Source organism: Aphelocoma coerulescens (assembly GCF_041296385.1).
Source record: "Aphelocoma coerulescens isolate FSJ_1873_10779 chromosome Z unlocalized genomic scaffold, UR_Acoe_1.0 ChrZ, whole genome shotgun sequence".
NCBI classification, from domain to species: domain Eukaryota; kingdom Metazoa; phylum Chordata; class Aves; order Passeriformes; family Corvidae; genus Aphelocoma; species Aphelocoma coerulescens.
In genome coordinates, this window is record NW_027184085.1 from 63,752,682 (window position 1) to 63,773,231 (window position 20,550).

Here is a 20,550-nt window from a genome sequence, read left to right on the forward strand (position 1 = left end):
GTTAAAAAACCCGGCAATCCAGCTTTGCATCTGCACCTTATTTAAGCATAACTTTCAGTAGGTAACTGATATTCTCCTTGGTTTCCTTATTGATAGATTGATTAGAAAAAATAATTGCTTGTTATTCATATGGGCTTTATTAAAATTATTTTAATTACTTTATTTCTGGTTTGTTGCTTTCAAAAAGTTCTACGTAAATATAAATAACGTTTTCATTAAAATCTTAGTTCTTGTTTCTTGTACCCCTCTGAAACATTTGAAACTTCTGTTGGAAAAGAGATTAAAATAGGTTTTTAAGGCAGTAGGAGAGAGGATGAACTTTTGGAGTACGGACTTTAATTACAGAAGGGGTTCCTGTAGGATATCTTGAGGACAAACTGGTGAGTTCATTCTTTCACAGGTTGTATGGACCCCAGAGCTTCTTTGCACTTCGTGAAGAAAAGCAGAAGCTGGTTTTTACATCCTGAGCAGTTGTTATGGACAGATTGTTTGCAGCCCAGTATCCTGCCTGTATGGCTGGGGTGGATTCACTTCCATTCAGTCGCCAGCAATTTCTCCAAATAGCCCAAATCCCACATCAGGGAGAGGTGGTCGGTCTGATGTTTATTAAACAATGTTTGAAGCAGTAGTTGAACATGAACAGAGTTCTTTCTGTTAATTCACAGAATTAAATTAATGCTAGGTTCTTGTGTCTCACTTGCCATGAGAAATAATTTTCTGCTGCAAATCCTAGAGAAACTAGTGCTGGTAAAGGCATGGAAGTTCCCTACAAAGAATACAGTAAGCAACTGAGGATGTAAAAATCCTTTTAATTCATGGATGTTTTTATTCAGTTTTGACCTTGCGAACAAACAGAATAAAACAGGGTTGCAGATCTAACACACAGACATATTTGGGTTGCTAATTATAGAGAGATGTAAAACATTAATTCTTCTCAAAACTTTTCAACAGTAAACCCAAAATGTGGGAACAGCTTTTCTGGTAGGTTTTTGTAGCCTTGAACATTGATTTGTTTAGTATAGCTGCACTAGCACCAAATAACAAATAGTAAAGTAAGACATAGTCATGGCATGTTTAATAATTTCCAGCATAAAGGTTGTGAAATAAGATGAACACAGTTCTGCATGCAAATAGATTTGGACGTAATGCAGTGATGACTTAGAAGGCAGTAACAGAAAGGAAATGAAGAGTTTATTGTTTCTATAGCTCTAATATCCATTAAAAGTTAGTTACACAGCAGGTGGCAGTTTGGCTAAGTGTAAAGTGAATGTTTTGAAATAAATAGCAGCTGGGTGACCTGGGATGTCAGGGCTCTAGACAAGGGTGTGTGTTTGTCAATATATCCTACATGTTTTACAGACTCCTCAGGGACCAGGAGAAGATACAATTTCACCTTTTCTGTGCCAAAACATTTTAATTATATCTTCTTCCAAGTACAGCGGTTCAGTAACCAAGGAGCTGACATTGATGCATGTGTTGATAAAGCTGAAAACATTCAAAATGAGATTAACAAAGATTTTGAGGGAAGGGTGACAGCTAATTTTGTACAGTATTCTGCATCTAATTCAAGTCAGCGTAATGATAGAATATTTTATAAATGCTGTGTCATCTAGAAAGACTTTTATGATGCTTTGTGTATTTAAAGATTCGTGGATATGAAAGTACAGTTCTTTATACATTGTTCAAATTGAACATTGTTCAAATTATTGAACATCTATTGGTTGTCACTGTAAACAAGAATAAACTTAAGCATTTAGAAGCAATTTCACATCTCCATCTGCATTAATCACACTAAAATGTTCCTTTTTTTAATTCACCTTCAAAATATTGACTTCAGATGTGAAATGGAAGCAAAACTACCGCACATGTTTTGTGGCATCGCTTAATATTTGCAAAAAAATTGGATGGAAAGTTATAGTAAGTGTATTTAAATAATCAAACTGTAGCTTCTTTGTATTATGTGCAGTCTTTTGAGAACATCTCTGTGTATTTCTGCTCTGTTCTCCTCCTTGTTTGAAGGTAACTCACATTCTTCCACTTTTCTTTTTGTTTGCGAAATTTTCTCCTCTTTTTTATCCATTTAGTTCTCCATCTGCTTTCACTTTTGTTTGCTTGGGCCGTCTCTCATCCCAACTTGATAATGAGGAATGCAGTGTGACCCTGACCTCTATCAGCCCATGCATGACCTTCTGACTCGCCCACATAACCTTTGACCTTCTCTTTGACAGCTTGATTAATTACCCTGTGTTATGATTTATGAGTAAGTGCTATGTAAAAATAATAGACAACAGGTGGTCCTCTAAAATCTTTTTGTGGCACGTTTTCTTTTCCTGCCTAACCTGATGAGCTGTTTGAAGTTTGGAACTTAGTGGGACAAAGTGTGTTTGGCAGAAGCATGGCATTTTTACACACTTGGACACAGTGCTGGAATTCAGGCGGCTGAGGTGTATCTGGAATGGAAATATCGCAATGTTAGCAGGGTGCAGTTGCCAAAATGTATGTTGGGTGGAAACAGAAAGCGGAATCAACTGACATTTCAGGCGTTTCAGTCACAGGTCACGTCTTGAGAAAATTGCTCAAATAATGGAGGGGGCATTTTTCAAGCTGAGCTGCATCTCCAACAGCTATGTTTACTTTAACGCTTCACTAGTGACTTCTGATTGGTTGTCATGACCTCATCCTGCTGTTGCACCTACAGTGTTGCAATAGTGACATAGATGTACCCTTCTTGCAGTAAAGATGGGAAATGAACAGAGCATAATTCTTTCAGAAAGATGAATGGACATTGCTGTGTCTGTTTTAACCACAGGCAGGTTTAAAAGCAGTGAGTTTTGAGTTGTATTTCCCCAAGGAAATAATTCTGGTCTTGCTGCTGACCATCCAAATAGAAACCTGAACTTGAAAATTCAGGTTGATCAAGTATAGGAGAGTGATCTCTTTCAGATCCTCACTCACAGTCCAAAAAGATAGTTACATAGTTCAAAAGACACCTCTCCAGCTCTGACCTCTCTTGTCACATATGGTGTCCCACCCTGGTGGATTAATATGCAGATCTGAATGGTCTCAGCTCAGTATTCATGTGCCAGGCAGGGGAAATTTCAAAAGATTTGGGATTTACTTTAAATACTTTGAAGTTCTTTTTTTAACCTTACCCTTGAACTTCCAGTAAGAGGCAGAAAGCAATCCCCCATTTCTGACTCATGTATTATAATGGAAAAGGCCCTTCTACATTGTTCTGACTTAGTAGTAAAGGTGTTGTAACAGAGATACATGATTCTTTCCAACTCTTGACTTTGTAAGCCTGCTTTTCATTTTGTCATCACAATCCTCTACCTCCAGAAGCAGCAACCTGGAGAATGGTAGGAGTCAGTGTAGATTGAATTTCACTTACCTTGAAGCATTATCATGTGGGGGAAGAGATGTTAATTGGGTGCTTTAGTCTGAGAGAGAAACTGTAATTTTGTAGATTAGAGGCTGGGAGTTCTATTTGTCAGTGTCTGTCCTAGTTACAAGGTCTTATCACAGGTACACTGATGGCTGAAGATTGATGGGGGTGGGAGGGGGGGTAGTTGTACTTAAAGCTCAGCATTTTACCATGAAAAAACTTTTTAAGAGAGTGGTTTCCCTTTCTGTGTACACTGGACACACAGGAGAAAACTATTACATTGAAAACATACCTAATGTTTGCATACCACCTAATACCACTGAGGGTGGAGAGATTTAGAAACCTTCCTACTTGATTGGTACTTACTGAAGTCATAGGTCACTGTGTTTTAATAATGATGTAAGATCATCATGGCTGAAATTGGTATTTTTAATGACATTGATTTGTTTAGTATAGCTGCATTAGCACCAAATTAACAAATAGTAAATTAATACGTAGTAATGGCACATTTAATACTTTGCAGCATGAAGATACTGTATATGGTGAAAAAAGATTGCTACAGTCCTGCATGCAAAAAAGTATTTCTGAACATGCCTTTCATTTTAAAGGATGCTTTCTAATGAATGTGATTTTTCTCTTTGTTAACAGTTATGCCAAAGACTGTATCTCATCTGTTATTAAAGTTTGCTAAAGGCCTTTTTTTGAGATATTAGTGGTCTCATGTTCTGAGTTTTGCATTGACTTGCAGTCTTCTCAAATTCACTACATTAGAGCTCCTCCTTTTTTTTTGTTTTCTGATTGCATTAAACTTCAACATTGCAGCTGTGCCCACATAAATTACATTTTTTTTAAATTAATTGAAGTTAAAAGCCGCATTGTTTACAGTGATGTTCTTTAGTTCTGAGTATTCCTGTTCAGTAGCAAATACTCAAATAAAGGCTGAATGAGAGAGGTTGTAATTAGATATATTTTACCAGTCGTTTTGTTTTTCCATGTCAATTTTTATATGTTACTCTCAAATCTTCTTTCTGGTGCCATTGTTTTCATCTTGAAATTTAGGATGCAGAAGTTGAAGGGAAAGGGAGATACACCCTATCATGTAAGCAAAACAGTCCAAAAAGAGATTACTTTCCAAAGAGAAAGACTTAGGCTTTCCCATAATTGAGGGGAAAAAAAATCTTAGCTCACTTATTACTTAATTATTTTAATTCTGCTGACAGGAAAGGCCTGCTATCTATGAGAAATTGTAAAAAAAAAATAAAGGGGGTCATGTTACAGTGCTTAAAATAGATTTGATAAAAATCCTTTAATTGATTTATAAAATAGTGAATTTAAAATTAGAATAATATTTCACCTGTTGATATCAATGTGAAAAATTGACATTGTGTCCTCAGAAAATGGGACAAATGAGTCATGTAATTTTAAGTTACATGATCAATAACTTAGACAAATTCCACTTCTTTGATGATTTGTGTGTCTGTTTGGTGATCAGGTTAAAGTGGACAGAGTTTCAAATCCCTGTAACACTTGTAGATCTGTAATAAACACATGAATTTTGCATTTCACATTGTATAGAAAGCAAAACAAATCAATACATAGAACGTCTCTGCTCAAAACAAGCAGGTCAAGAAGATGAAGAGCTCCAAAACTACCAGCCTGCCAAGTACTGCAAAAACTGGCAATAGCAAGCTCAAAAACTATCCTTTCATATGAATTTATGAATGTTTGTAAGCCATATTCTTCTCCGTGATGAATTTTGGGCATCAGAATTTTCCAAGCTGGAAAGTTCATATGTTCATAGTTCAGCATTGGGCATTAATACGGCCAGGCATGGCGTGGATAGATTTTAAAATTTGTCTTTCATTTTCTATTTTCTTTCTCTCTTTCCCTATTGTTTATTTATATATTTGCTTGTTTGTTTATATTTATCCCAGTTGAATTCATGGCAGGCAGGGCAGGGGAATCATGTGACAGGAGACCTGTTACGGTGCTGTATCTAACAAAGAGACAATTTTCGCTTTGGCCTATTGTGATCTTTTTTGACTACGTCACTTATGCCAGAGGTAGTATCCTGCATGCCTCTCTTTCACCCTGTTTAGCAGAGTGCAACTGTGCCCTTTAACATGATTTTTGGTGGGAGGAGAAGCTACAGCAGACGTTTGAGAAGGGCACAAGGACGAGGGGTAGGAACTCCCTTCAGATGAGATTTTGATAACTAGTCGAGTGTGTCCAACTGTAGAAAATCACTGAGTGACAATCTGTCTACCTGACAGTGGCCACAATGAACTACAAGGTTTGTGAATGGCTCTACAGATGAGAATAAAGCAAGCCCAAATAAAGTATCTTTTGTTGGGGTGGAGTTGGTTTGCTCTGGGCAGCTAGGTATGGGGGACCTCTTTTGATCCTCATGCCTGGACCGAGTGCAAAATGAAGCACCAAGTGAAAAGCTGGAATAAAGCTGTTCCATTAGATAATTAATATAGATGTTTCCAAAAAGTAAGTATTTACTAAAATTTACTTCTAAAGGATAGCTTGATTTTGACTGGGAACCCATGTTAACTTTAAGGACACAACTGTTAAATGCATGTGCTTCTCTTTTTTCCCTTCATTTGCAATTATATCTTCCACAAATACTGTGATTTGCCATCATTTAAAAATCTTTAAATTTGATTGGCTGATTAATTCAAGATTTATTTCTCATTCATAAATTCATATTTTTTCAACCAGCTCATTTCCTGCAGCACAAAAATATACCTTATATGCTGAAAAGCATCCTGCAGGTCGCACATTTGCTCTGGATTTGTTGAATATACAGCATAATCCCAGTGAACTTCTACAGCAGATTTAAAGATGCACTAAAAAGTCAGACCCACTATAGAGAGTTGACTTGTAAGCAATACTACTGAATCAGTTTTGGTATTGATTCATTGTTACTGCTGCTATTTGCCTCTGCATGGTGTGCTTATTGTCAGCTAGACAAAAGGTTTTGGTATTTTAAAATGTGGTGAATAATTTTCACATGCTTTCTTTAATGTATCTACCTTTGTATATAAAATCTCTCAATTCTTTTTCTTTTAAAGGTTTTTACTGGTTGGGCATAAAGCTTTTTATTCATTATTATGTAGAGTTCTTAAAGCAACATTTTGCTTTTAGTTCCTGTATTGTTTTCTGAAAAAGTCATATAAAGTGCTTATGAATAAAACAACATACTAAATTATTTTAAAGGTAAAACAGGCAACTTTTCTGATGCTGAGGGATGTGTATGAGCATAAGTACATGCACAGATACATATTCACACATCAAAATCCCTTTAATGACAGAATATTCTTTAAAACCCTTCTATAAATGATGTTGTGTGAGGTTTCTGAAATAAATAAAAAAGTTCTAAAGAGCATTAAAGTATATGCAAAGCATTTTCAAGCATTAAATCTCCCTTTTCACATTTCTTCTTGTTTGTGTGTGTGCGTGTGGCTCTCTTCTAAAACAGGAAGGCTATGGAGTAATAGTTCTGAATCCCAATGAGAACTATATTGAAGTTGAGAAGACAAAAGCCCAAATACAGCTGTCTTCTGATATCTCAGAAGAACCTGCAGAAAAGAGGGAAAGAAAAGATAAAATCCCGAAGGAAACAAAGAAGCGACGTGACTTCTACGAAAAGTATCGAAATCCACAAAAAGAAAAGGAAACTATGCAGATCTATATTAGAGTAAGTTTCTTTTGGTTTTGTTTGCCCTTCTTTATTGATGTATACATATGTTTATTGCCTCTATTGGCTAATAAATAGCATGCTTTTTTAAAAACAAATACATTACTGAGATGGCATTCAAGAGTTTATACAGAATTCCTATCTCTTTATTCTATTGATATTTTTGGTCATTTATTGATTGTGATGTTTTGGAAGTGTTACAAAACATTTCTTTTAATTTCAAAGGGAAACTTCAAATAAACCCCAGAGGAACTCACTGGGGTTATCAAGAAAGAAATTATTTAAGAAAGACTTAGTAAAAACAATTTTATAAAGAGAGGTGTTCATACGGAAAACTTTGTAGTGAAGCTTAGGCAACATATTAGCTTCACATGTATGCATTTATTGTATTATATTGTATTATATCGGGGAGGCAGTATTTATAGCCTGATAGTTTTTTATCACCTGCCGAATTAATAATGTATTGTGGAAAATACCAGTGTTCATCTTGTGTGGTAGCAAATTTATCCTGTAATGTATTGTTTTTATATGAGCAGCCATCCATTGTGTTTGAGCTGAACTTCTAAAGGCAGATAAAGGAGGAATCTTGCTAATATATTAATAAATATTTAGGCTAGAATAATTTGAGAATGGTATGATGAAGAAACTCTGTCCTTTGCCCTTTTCTGACTCAGTGAACCTTTGCACTTTGTAATGCTACCAGCATGGGATCATTATAACAGTGCTACCCGAGGATTTCTAATTCTGCAGGGGGCACAAACAATATTATTTGCACATTGGCACATTCTGCTTCATATACATACTATGTATAATACATTCCAGACTGAGTCATACAATTTCCAAAACCCTTACTATGAAAGTTAGCATTTTCATTCAACTGTAAAACACATCAGAAACTCCACAGTGAAGGTAAAACAGTAAAAACATATGCCTTTCTGGTGAGAAACAGAAAAATCCAGCACAATACATGTTAGAATCATCTTAAATTTTAATATGCCCCTATTAATTTTTTTTAGCATAATAATTTTTGTAGAAGAAATCTAACTCTGCTGGGTAGTTAAAAGGGTTAGTAACTTGGATACAAGATTGTCATTAATACCATAAATATTTACTGTGTCTTTTGAGAAATACCTGAGTATGGGAAACAAAAGAACGCGGGTATATATGTTCAAAGTCACCAAAAGGTACTGTGTTTTCTCTTTGCTGTTTTTTTATGAGATGCTGTTCTGCCCACTAGCCAAACTCTCCTTCTTAAGAGGGGAAACCAGTCTTAAGGTCCACGAGAATCCAGTGGACAACGTTGCTGTATTGTTTGAACAGAAGTCCAGTCAGCGTGGAGATTCAGTGTTCCCTTGTTGAAAGTGAACCTTTTTATCAACCTTTTTAGCAATTCTACCTTCTCATGACTCTTGCCTGATGAGGCGTGAAATTTGGCTTCGGGAGGTTTGACCCCCCAAAATAAAAAATATATAACTCCATCTCATTTTCCTTTCTGCACAGCTCTGTGCCCTAAATATGACTGTTGATATTTGCTTTATTTGATTTTCCTCAAATCAAGGAAAGAAGTAATATATGTTTTAGTGAAAGTGTGATTGGTGGTCTCCTTCCTCAGGCCAATTGATTGAAATTGGGTTTTCTGGTGAAGCTGGTGTTGTATTCTGAAATAATTATTTTGGGGTTTTTTTTCTTAATAGACTCTAGTACAGATAGTTTTTTGAAACAGAAAGAAAAACATACCTGCTTTAGTATATTGTGGGACAAAACAGTGCAATTTCCCTGCTTATCAGTTTCTGAAACAAAACTGGACCATCAGTAGGGTTCCATTTACTCTGTTGGTCAGAACTGTTAAGTCTGTAGGAATTGCAAGAGGTGCAATGCCATATTTGCAATTTTCGTGCCTCCCATGCTTGAGTCCATAGGATTGCTCTCTGCCTGCACCCAGGGACTTGCCTCCACAGGCTGCTGTGGGACAGTGTTGGTGCTGGTTTGCAGTGATCTCAAGGGGCAATTCATATACAATCTTTACTCGCTGTATAGTATAGTGTACATTTGACTCAGTAGGCTCTTAAAATAAAACATGCTGTCACTCAACACAGATATTTAAGGATGGTATATGATTTGTAATGATCTCATCAAAGAGTTTTGAAAAACCTAAGCAGGCCTTATGTCAACTTTGCTAAGTAGGAAAAAGTGGTACAGATAGACTAGATTAAAAATTTCCTCACAGGAAGGCTTTAACTTTATCTAACATTGAAGGAAAATATGGTTGTATTAAATGTGCTGGAGAAATTATTTCAGACACTTAAGCAGCAGGAATATGTATCCTCAGTTATGTTCTCGTAGGGTCACTGAGATCTGTTGTGATCCGATGAGGCAATGCCATTTGAACAAATTAAAGCTGTCTGGTTGATGTTCCTACTTGTGCAGCTACATTTGCCAAGAATTGGACAATTAGAACTCTTCCTTGATCATTATCTTTAAGTTTTTTCTTTATTTTCATAGTAAAAAAAATAGCTGGGGTATTCAAGAATATGTAAAAGCAGAGTCTTAAAATATACAATATCAAACTGCACTGTATTTTTATACAAAATGAGTATAAATAAAAATGACTGTGGCAGTGTGTAGTGCATTAAGCATATAGTGCTTTTGAAAGATCAAAGTACTTACTGTTTCATGCTGGAAGTTTCCTTAACTATGAAATAATGTACTTTCTGGCATACATTATGGCTTGTTAAAGGAACTGATTTGGTCTGGGTAATAAACATCATGTCAAACATTATGGCAGGAAAACCTGCTTAATATGTTTTGTAATAAGACAGATTTTTTTGTTCTTGAAAACATCTGCCAACTGAATTCACAAGTGAAGACAGAAAATGTCATCAATTCTGTAACATTCTTGTAAATTTGATTTCAATTTTAGCAATGCAAACCAAGAAAAAAAACTTTTTGATAATCAGCATTGACTATAATACTTTTATGGAATGATTAAACACAAGCATTTTACTTTTATATAATGTGCTAATGAATGCATATGAATTTTAATACTCTTACTATTCAGATTTTAACAAGCATATTGACAGATCATTTTAAAAGCATCTGGTTTTTAATGTGTTGAATGGAGGATTGAGTATAATAGCTAAATATGTACATACATCCTTTTTAAAAACATATTTCTATCCTTCGTTATAAGTATTACTGTTTTTTCTTAGACCACCAGAGGCTGCTCTGTACATACGGGCTAATGCTTTCTCCCCAGAAACTTATTACGCTAGCCAGCCTTCACTTGTTACTGAAGTAAACTGAGAATTTGTTGGTCTCTAACCTTTTTCTGTGGAAGCAGATCATACAGGCTTAAATGTGACATGATTATTACTTCCATTCTCAGCCATCTCCCATTCTCTGAAGATTTTCACACTGACAGTGCCTTTTCTATGTTAGAAGATACTTAAAAATGTAAATTAGTATTTTCCCCCTTCTAAACTGCTTTCACCACTTAAATAAGTAAACTGAGTTGATTCTGAAATATTAATAAAGAGAAAATATAAATTGCATAATTTTATAGCAATAGTAATTTGCAATATTATTGTTTCCCCAACAGTTGAAGGATATCAAAGAGGCAACCAAGGAAGAAGTAGGAAGGATCACTTTTATCAGACCAACTAATAGGGTCAGGTTTTGTGGACAAAAGGGATAAGATTTTCCAAAGCCTGTATGCTAGGAATTTTGTCCTTTTTTTTCCCCACTGAGCTTATCTGCTTGAATAATTCTTATTGCAAATATTATTTTTACTATAGCACAATCTATAACAGCGCCATTTCTATTAACAGCATATTAGTGAAATTAATCTTGGATGTAACATACTTTTCATAAATAATTTCTCCTATCTTCTGTGAGAGATTAAATAGGAAAAGATCATGTGCAACCAGTTAATTTGTTTTATTAAAAATGGATACATCTGGATGATTTGTGCCAGTATTTAGGAAGAAGGCAGTTGTGTTAATATACAATTAAGTAAGCAATGACTGCTGGCATACGGGAAGTCCTGGCAAGCGTGCAAGCACAGTTGTGCCATTTCTGCTCATTGTTCAGTGTGGCTGACATGAAGCATAGCCTGACTGAAAGTCACGGCAGAATGTCCGCTTATGTGGGATGACCTTTCAGTGCCATGGATTTCTTTCACATTGAAGATTGAGCCATTTCCCAACATAGCTGCAGTCCCACCCGCTGCCGTTTTCACCCTGTGGCCATCTCTGGGCCAATGACCTACCCTCTGATTTGGCAAGGTGCACGCCTGCTCTTGTCCAAAGCCTGTGTGACTACATTAGCCTGCTGCTGAGACAAAGCTAATAAGCCCTTTATTCCACCAGAGGAGACAAAATGACAAGCTCTAGACAAACAGCTCCTGAGAGGTAGGGGACAGGTTCAGCGCAGAGAATGCCTGTGGCACACGTGGGCATCAGGACTTCAACCTCTAGAGTCTCATGCAGATGTTTTGTTGCCCCTTCAACAAACAATGCCTGTTTTGTTTCCCCTTTTACAACTGCCAGTGTTTCTTTATAGATACCTCTGAAATAACACATGGTTTTACTCTGCCCACTTTTAAAGCCTGTTAGTTCTGTATGTTCTTGAGAAATCTCCTTTGCTTGTAAGCAACAGCAAAATCATGCTGATAGTAAAAAGCTCATGAGAGCTGCCTAGAAACTGCCATGGTGTTGTTGTTCTTGCCCCATGTTGGGGCTGGGCGCTGGGCATTCAGAGCTGAGAAGACACTGCAGTTCAGGTGCTGGAACATAAACACGTAATGACATTCTGAGTGTGCCAGGAGCACCTGGTGAGATCTGGTCTTCAGAACGTGTGCCACCAGAGATCTTCACCATCCTGGGCCAGCAGCTGGAAATTAAACATCTACCATGACAGTTAGCACCTGCAGCTAGGCTTCCACATTGTTCCTAAAAGGTCAGATAAGCTTTAAGTTCCTATAGTTTCTGTAAATCAGGAAAAATATGTATATGTCATGTTTCATTCTATAGATACTACGACGAACAGGCATCTTACATTAAATGGCTGAACTATGGAGAGTTTAAACTAAAGTAGTTATAATAATTTATGCATAGGCTATTAAGCATGAGCAGCTAACTTAGATATTTTTAAAATCTTGAGATTATAAAGATTTCTTATGGTAGGTTTTGCATCTGCTAATCCTGAATAGTTTTATTTGTCTTCTTCTCCTTGAGCAACTGAGAAGTCAGAGACACAGGTAAGCACTGAAGGGAAATTCTGTATCTCCTGAAGAACACCATTGGCTCTTCTCTCTGCTATACCCTCTCTTTGTTCTGTGTTTCACAAGTATGGTTTAATCAAAGAAAAGCAATAAATTGGGACCATCTAGCTTTGGTGTCTTTCAGACATTCATTACATGATGCCAATAAAGTGTCCATTGTGAGATCCAGTTCCTAAAATGTGAGGCAAGCCATGTAAGTTTCCACAAGAAAGAACCAGCTTGCATCTCTCCTCCCACTACGAGCTGTATGATGCTCCCATGGTGCTAAAAAAGACTCTCACTCACACGTCAAAGGAGTCCTCCTTCCTTTCAGATGGGATTCAGGCTCATAAACCTGGCCAGTTCATGAGGTAATGGTGAAGAAAACTGGCTCAGCAGAATGCAGACGTACTTGTTGAAGGCAAAAGTGAGTTAAATCATTCAAACATCTTGTACTCCAATATTGCCTGGTTTTGATTGTAGGCTGAGTGCAGTGAAGGACTACAAAGACCTTGTAGGTCTTCTGGTCCAGTGCAGATTGCTCTCTGCAGGTATCCTTTATCATTTATCTAACAGAACGAAAGGATTTTAGCTGATATCCAAAAACAAGGATAACATTCCCTAACCTACTGCATACCAGTTGCATGTTTTGATACTAGATTTCAATGTGTTTGGGAAAATTGGCAGAAAGAATTTAGCAGTATACCTTTTTGCAAAACTTTAAAGTTCTTCACATGTTTTTTTCTTGGGGACGAGTCAGCTATAAGACCCTTGATATACTGAGAGATGACAAAAATTAATATCTGTGGTAAATATTTGTAGCTATCTTATATCGTTATAGCAAAATAATGCTTTTCTATGGAGAAATACCACCCCACCAGACCTCTCTAGAAATATTTATGTGTTTTGGATAGAAGGACATGAGGACATGAGGGTTGTACTGCAGTGCATGGAGGTCAAAAAAACATTTGTGGAGTCTAGGAACTGAATGTCAGCAGACAGGGAACTGGGTACAGGATGCACAGTAAGTTCAAGGATGTTTTCACCTCATCTGTTACAGAAAACGAAGTGTATATTCAGGAAAAAATGTGAAGGGAAAAAAAACCCCTATCTTTTGGGATTAAGATAAATCTGGTAGTTCCTGTGTAAGCTGCTTGACTGCCTACAGCAGTGACGGCTGCCAAAGGGGCTAGAAATAGTGGAGGAAACAGAGGCATGGAACAATGTGGAATAAGCTGCCCAGGAAGAAATGTCAGTTCTACCCTGCAATTCATACGTGGCTGAAATTTGAAAAATTAAGTATTGTAGCAATTAATTATTTTAATTTTAAAGTCCTTACAGGTTAAGGATTTTAATAACTAAAATCCTCACTTTTTGTGAGTTTATATACTGTGTGATGTTATTTTGAATTATTTACTTCTTGAAGAACAAGGCTGATCTTTTAATCAGCTTGTTGTCATCACTCTGCCTTATTGTGAGTTCTTAGGAGAACTGTCCTCTTGTTTTTGCTATGCCTTAGTGAACTCCGTATCCAATCAGCACTCCCCAAGAACTAGGTTTTACCAACTTCAGAGCTGTTAACTTCATTTCCATAATGTCCAGGCAGAAGTCATTCCTAAAGTAGTCTTTTTTACAATTATCTCCAGCCATTAACTCATCTAAATTTTGAGAAATCTTCCCATTCCTCTCTCAGCTGAATCCTTGTTTTATCTCTATCTCCCTGGCTAAAAGTGGATTCTAAACTGATAAAAAATGCTTTTGTCTTTTTTGGTCAGTGGTGTTGGTAGCAGGTTTTCTCGCCTGAATGGGCTGCATGCTGTTCAGACACATTGTTCTACACTTCCATTGTTTAACAGTTGATTCTTATTCTCTTTCTCTGTCTTTCTTGATCAGTGCTTGGCAAGAACGAATTTGTCGATACCCAGTGAGGTATATTTTCTATATTTTCAAGTAAGACTTGAATTTTTGTTTGTTTTCCCTATCGATGGCACTGCTTGGAGAGAAACTACTAAATAAAGTGAGATTGATGTGTCTTTAGAATTTAGAAGAGTTGTGTGTGTTGAGGAGACTGAAGATTTTCTGGGCTCTTAAGCAGCAGTTTGAGATCTTCTTGTCTGGTAGTTCTAGCAAAAACATGGAGTGAGAAAAGTATCATGCAAGTACATTTGCAAGTGTATGCACACAAATCTACCTACCCCAAAGCATACAAAAGCTACTCACATTCTTGCATGTTTGGCATCCTGTAGACTGTGTAAAATGACCTCTGACATAATGTGGGCTATGACAGATGTAGCATACATGAGACTGGAAAGTTTTCTTTTTCCTAAAAGTAAAGATTTAATCAGTATATCCATCTATACAGTACAGGAAAGAATTTAAAATATATTTAGTTCAGGCTATACAGCTGATACTTCATATGCATCTGCAGTGTGTTTGCTCTTTTGGACTGGTATCTCCTTCCAGGACATTTCTTTGTTCTTATCTCCTATCTTTTCCACCTACTGTGTAATTGAATAATCTGATTTCATGGAGCTTGCCAGTTCAGCCTATGTCCTATAAAAGTGGGCAATTATCACTTAACTGTGTCACAACCACTCTGTTCTTAACCTGGAAAAAGAGAAGCTTTAATTGCATGTAGATGTTAAGACAACAGATATTTATTTCTTTTATTTTGCTGAGGAATTCTTTTGAAGTTATCAAATAAAGTAATGAAGAAATTTAGCAAAGCTTAGGCTGCCTAAGTAATTTTGAAAGATTTCTAGGTTCTGCAATTAATTTTGTGGCCTTACCCTTTGATACGTCATTGCCCTCACACATTCCACTTTGTAGGACACCTCTCTACTTCTCTAGCTACTCCGCTTTTCCTGTTTGAAAAATGAACAAACACATTTGATAACAGGATTGTGTTATTGCAACCCTTGCACTGGTTACCAAAAAAGGGTAGGCTTACATTTAATGAGTACTGATTATCTTTAAATTCCATACCAGTGAAGATTTTGTGAAGTTCTCCTCAATGGGCTGTGTCAAGGTTTCAGACACTGCATGCTGCTCTGACTGCATACAGGCTCTGACTGCATTGCCTTAAGTGAGCAAATGAGTTATGGCTATGATAGATCTTAAAATAACAGCATTTGATTTGATCCTGGACACCACTTGTCTGAAATACCTTTCTGCTGCTGTTTGCTGTTAGCTCATTACGTTCTTTTACCATTTCCTTTCCCTTTCTGTTTTGAACTACTCTAGCTGATTTACAGAGTTTGGCTGACAAGTAAACTGATTTTTGTCTAATTGGGCACCAAACAGTGTCATCGCTAGAGCAGAAGTTAAGATACTGTTGCTATTCTGTTATGGTGATGGTAAATAACCATGACATCATTTATTAACAACACCATAAATAAAGCTGTTTCTACCCAAAGGTAAAGTGACCAGGCAGAGTTCAGCTTTGCTAGACTAGCAAAGACAGATGGCAAAAGATGACCACTGCCTCAGTTGGACTGTGGGTCCACAGAGCATACAAAAGTTGGAAAGAAAATGTTGTGGCATGAAAGTAACATAAATTATTTCATGTCCAAAGTGCTGTAGCTGTCTTCAGGACTTCTCTGGAGTGAGTGGAAAGTCACTCTTCCTCAAGTGCCTTTGAATCAAAGTTTGGGGAGCTTTTACAATGTATGTTTCTATACTTCTGTGACACTAGAACTATAGAGCTCCCTCTTTCTTGCTTTTGTTGGAAAGTATGAGGTACAGCAGTTGTGACCAGTCCTGGCTGAAAGTGCTTTGAGCATAGAATTGGACTGGGTGACCCTCAGAGGTTCTGTCCAGCTGATGTAGTTCAGTGTTTTGACATTACTAAGTTTCACCTCAGCTCTCAAAGTAGTATTTGATCTATGGGTAGACTTTGTGGACATTGTGAAGAGAGGAAGATTTCACTATCTCAGAACATTTAGCACTACTGAGGTTGTGGCTGGCCATCCACAAGAAGAGGTGATTTAGACCAGGAGGCTTACTGAGCTATCAGCATAGTTGAAGGAATGTGGTCTTGCACAAGTACTGCTGCAGAAATGCAACTTCAAAGATACAAACCCCTACACACAGGCACTGATATTTCTTGGCATTTTTAACACTGGGGTGTTGAACAAATATTCATGATTTCTTCAGAGATCAAGAATTTCCCCAAGATGGAATATTATCTTGAATTTGCTGAAGGACCTTCAAGCAAAATAGCAGCAGGAGTTTTTTCACAGATGTTGTCCAGATGTTATTAGCATGACAGTTCTGGAATAATGGAGAGGATACAAATCCTCCCCACATCCCTCCTACTTCCTCTTCTTTGGTATATCTTCATCAGGATTTTGTCTACATTGTTAATTTGAGTCCACAAGGTTTCATTTTAAACTGTAAAGCAGCTCTTGAGTTTTTCTCAGAAAGGGTAAAAACACCCTGTGACATTTAAATTGATTATTTGCTAAGTGTGTGTTTAGAAGTGGATAGACATGACAGAATTTAAAAGGCTGTACTTTGTTAAAGCACCAGCAAACAGTGGTTTAATTGAGCCTGTGCACAGCTACTTCTTAGAAGACTTTGTCTAGACTGCTGTTTTTAAGGTGAGCCCCAAATCTTAGCAGCAGGCCAGTGCATTACCTACAGGTTGCCTTGAAGCCCCTGTACAGAAACTCTGCTTCTCTTCGTCTCTTATAGCTGTGCCCATGTTCATGAAGAGTTACAAATTATTTAAGAAACTTTTGTCCAGTTTTGTCTGAATGCTGCCACCTCCAAACAAGTCCATGCTGCTTGGTAGAGTCAGTTTGGGTAGTTGGTCATTGTACTAGGATACACTGAACAGGATCACAATATGCAGGATTTCCCAGATGTCTGGTACCTGGCAGCTGTGAGTTCTTACCACTCATTTTCATCTTTTATTGCAAACAAGATTTAAGGTTTAGAATATGTTGGTATAGAAGCTTTTGCTCTAATAGAGCTAACAACAAAAAAAATAAAAATATGTTAAACACAGAATGTTAAAGAGTGTTCTGCTGCTCATTTTAAGAGCTCTTAGAGCTCTTCCAGAATCTCAGTTATCCTGAAGATCTGCTTAATCAGCTCCTACAGGGCAACCAGGACTAGAGACAAGTTACCCAGAGACTTCCTGAGGTTACAGCTTTTCTGCTGACACCATTAAGGAGAGATCCTGCAGTCGCTCAGGTCCATTCTTCTGCCCAGTCTTTTTCTTCTGTGGTGCAGGATAGAGTCTGTCCTGCTTCTCTTTTCCTGTTTATCCAGGGAACTTCTGTTAGGATTGTTGTCTGTTTTCATCCTGATTTAATGGTTTTTAGCTAACTCAGACTGGAGATGATAAATGTTAAAAGACTAATCTGTAAGATGGACAATATGTGTGCATTGTGATACAGAGAAGTTCAACAAAAGAAACTAAAAGAACAGAAAATTTTTTCACTAAATTACAATAAGATTCATGTCTCTGAAACTAAGTAATGGTTTGATTGGGGAAAGGCTGCAGATGTTCAATCCACTTAATCTTTGTTTTAAAATACATCAAACGAATGGTGTTTTCTAATAATGGATTAACACGGCATCAAGGACCATTTATAACAGTAACAAAAGTGACATCCCTGAGATTTTTTGAGGGTTTATATTTTTCTTACCCCCCACAGCAGCATAGACACAGAGTACATCTTTTATATAAGATACGTATGCTCAGGATCTTCAGTGGAATTTCTGTTCTGTTGTTGTTCAGTCTATAATCTCAATAAGGTGCCCAATGTTTGGTCTATGGAGCCTGAGTTACAAGATTGCTCCCAATTTTCCAGTTAGGTCAACCAAAAAAATTAGGGTATGATAGAGGGTTGGTGGAAAAAATTCATATCAAAACAACTGTTCACTATGTCATTACAACAACCTGCTGTAACAAATGTGCTTCTGTTTTAATTTATGACAATTAATTGCTAAAAGTAATTTAATCTGACAGTGGCAAGGTGTTGAAAGACTCCTGAAGATGTCATAAAAGTGACCTTTCTGCCCATGTGCAACCAAAAGCCATTTTTAACAAGGAGGCTCAAAAACAGTACAACTTCTTTTGTACTTTGTTAATTAGTTATTGATTTGAAACAATGCTCTGCCAAATATTGTCAGATTAGCTAGACGCCAGGAAGGTCACAGTGTGACAGTCTAGTCCTGATAATCTTACGGTATATAAGAATTCTTTTTTACTTTGAACCTTTTGTTCTGATATCCTGAGAATTACATTTCCTAGCTTTAGCATCTGTGCTAATTTAAAATACAGCCAAGCTGTCTGTTATGTAATTGGATGTTTTGAGTTGTTAAAAAAAATTGCAATGTGTTAGAAGAAAATTGCTGTTGATCTAATATCTAATGATGTTCAACGACAGCAATGCACCACTGCTGCAATGCCTACGGCCTTGCTAATCTGTGTGGAAAAGAGCCTGTTTTAATGAAATAATCAACACAAGGGAACCACAGAGTTCAAGACAGAGGTACGACAGGCAAGTTTGGAGGTTGTCTAGCAACTCATTGGGATGAAAGATCATTTCCTAGGGTACATTATTGTGAAACAAAAAGAACAGAGGTGAATCTGCAGCAGAAAATGGAGAAGCAGAATTAGGAGAAGCAGGGTTAAATAGCTAAACATTCAACTTTTCAGCTTACTGAAATGAGAACCAACAGAAGATTCAAATCTGAATTTCAGATTGTGTTTGTCTTTAGATAATTACTTTATAAGCTAATGACAGTTACTTCAAATACAATTAACTATAGTCCTCTACATATTAAGGCACTTTAGCAAATCTTTATAACTGTGCATTAAGTAAGTAATGTATCAGTTTACGTAAAGCACTGAGCACTTTGCGGTCTTTATTAAGAGAAATCAAATAGCTTTGAGCCTGTTAAATCTTGCTTTCACTTAATAACTGCTCTTGAGTGTAATAAATAGAGATGGAGAAGTGAAGAACAGTACAGAGCAAAGCCATTCTATTTAGTTGAATTCACACAAAAGATATAAACTCTCTAACAGAGACTTTACAGCTGAGGCTTGTTCTGAAACCATAGCTGTTAATGAAAACACTGAGTTGTTATTTTACTTAAATGTGTTGAAGTTTGTGTAGATTCGTTGTTTCCTGTGGTGGGGAAAGCTGCATTTTTCTTGGCAAAAATGGTATTTTTCTTGCAATAGCATGGTAAAAAAAAGGTCTGTTTCTCATTACAATATATAAACAGATTGAAAGAACAGGAGAGTAAAATAGGCTCTTAAGTACTATAGGAAATAGAAAAATAACACTTCTGCATGACTTCCATTAAGAGTTTTTGAATGTTTCAGATGCATTTGTTTCCAAAGGAATTGCTTTTAGTGTTGAGTAAAATGCATGTAATCATTTAAATGACTGTCATGATCTCTCTGTGTCTTGCAAAGGTAGTTCTTTTTATAAAAGTATTCATTTTTATTTACTTGCCCTCACAATTAATCTGTTAATTGCCAGAAACATAGTTGCTAAGGAAGATATTTGTGAAGATACAACCTGATGGTTTGTTCAAGAAATACTCTTTTATTTCCATAATTTGATCATACAAAAGGCTGTGTTTGATGGAGTTCGTTATGTTAGGCAGAAATATGTTGTAGGCAGAATTTTGATCCCTGAGATTGGGTAGTTTGGAAAGAAAAAAGTACAAGGAGATGTAAAAAAGATGTAAAATATCCATAACAGTACTGAAGTGCAGCTGCCCCAGTCTTTGAGTATTTTTGCCAATTGTAATCTCTTCGGCCAGGCTGTTGTAGTTGTTACTTAAGTTAGAATGTGTGAGTCCACTTGCACAGATTGGCAGATGTGCTTAGATCATCATCGAATGGGGATTTTCTTATTAACTGCACAGGTATTTGTCCATAGCCGTGGTACGACCGTGTAGATAGGACAGGTCTGAGGAATTGTTATTACATCTTCAATCTGAGGAGTTTCTCCATGCAGGATTTCCAAGATTTTTGCCAGAACATGCTACTTCAAATTCAGCCTTCCATTGCCTGGAACCCTGCAAATTATATGGAAATGGAAAAAATACACAAAAATCAACAAGTCTGCCAGAGAGCTAAAAGGGAAAGTAGGGGTTTTTTTCATAAGTAAAACCTCCTCTGATAATTAACTCTCCTTCCTCCTATTCATTTTCTTCTCCTGTACCTTT

The 20,550-nt window shown here is 36.7% G+C and overlaps 1 protein-coding gene across 10 annotated transcripts in view; it reads left to right on the plus strand.

Moving 5' to 3' along the window:
• The window catches only part of ARB2A (ARB2 cotranscriptional regulator A), a 262,147-nt gene that overhangs the window by 124,528 nt on the left and 117,069 nt on the right, over positions 1-20,550 (plus strand). For all 10 annotated transcript variants that reach the window (XM_069002274.1, XM_069002273.1, XM_069002270.1 and 7 more), the window contains one exon: positions 6,873-7,091. In XM_069002274.1, coding sequence (XP_068858375.1) covers positions 6,873-7,091 — 219 coding nt within the window. The remainder of the gene's footprint in view (positions 1-6,872; positions 7,092-20,550) is intronic.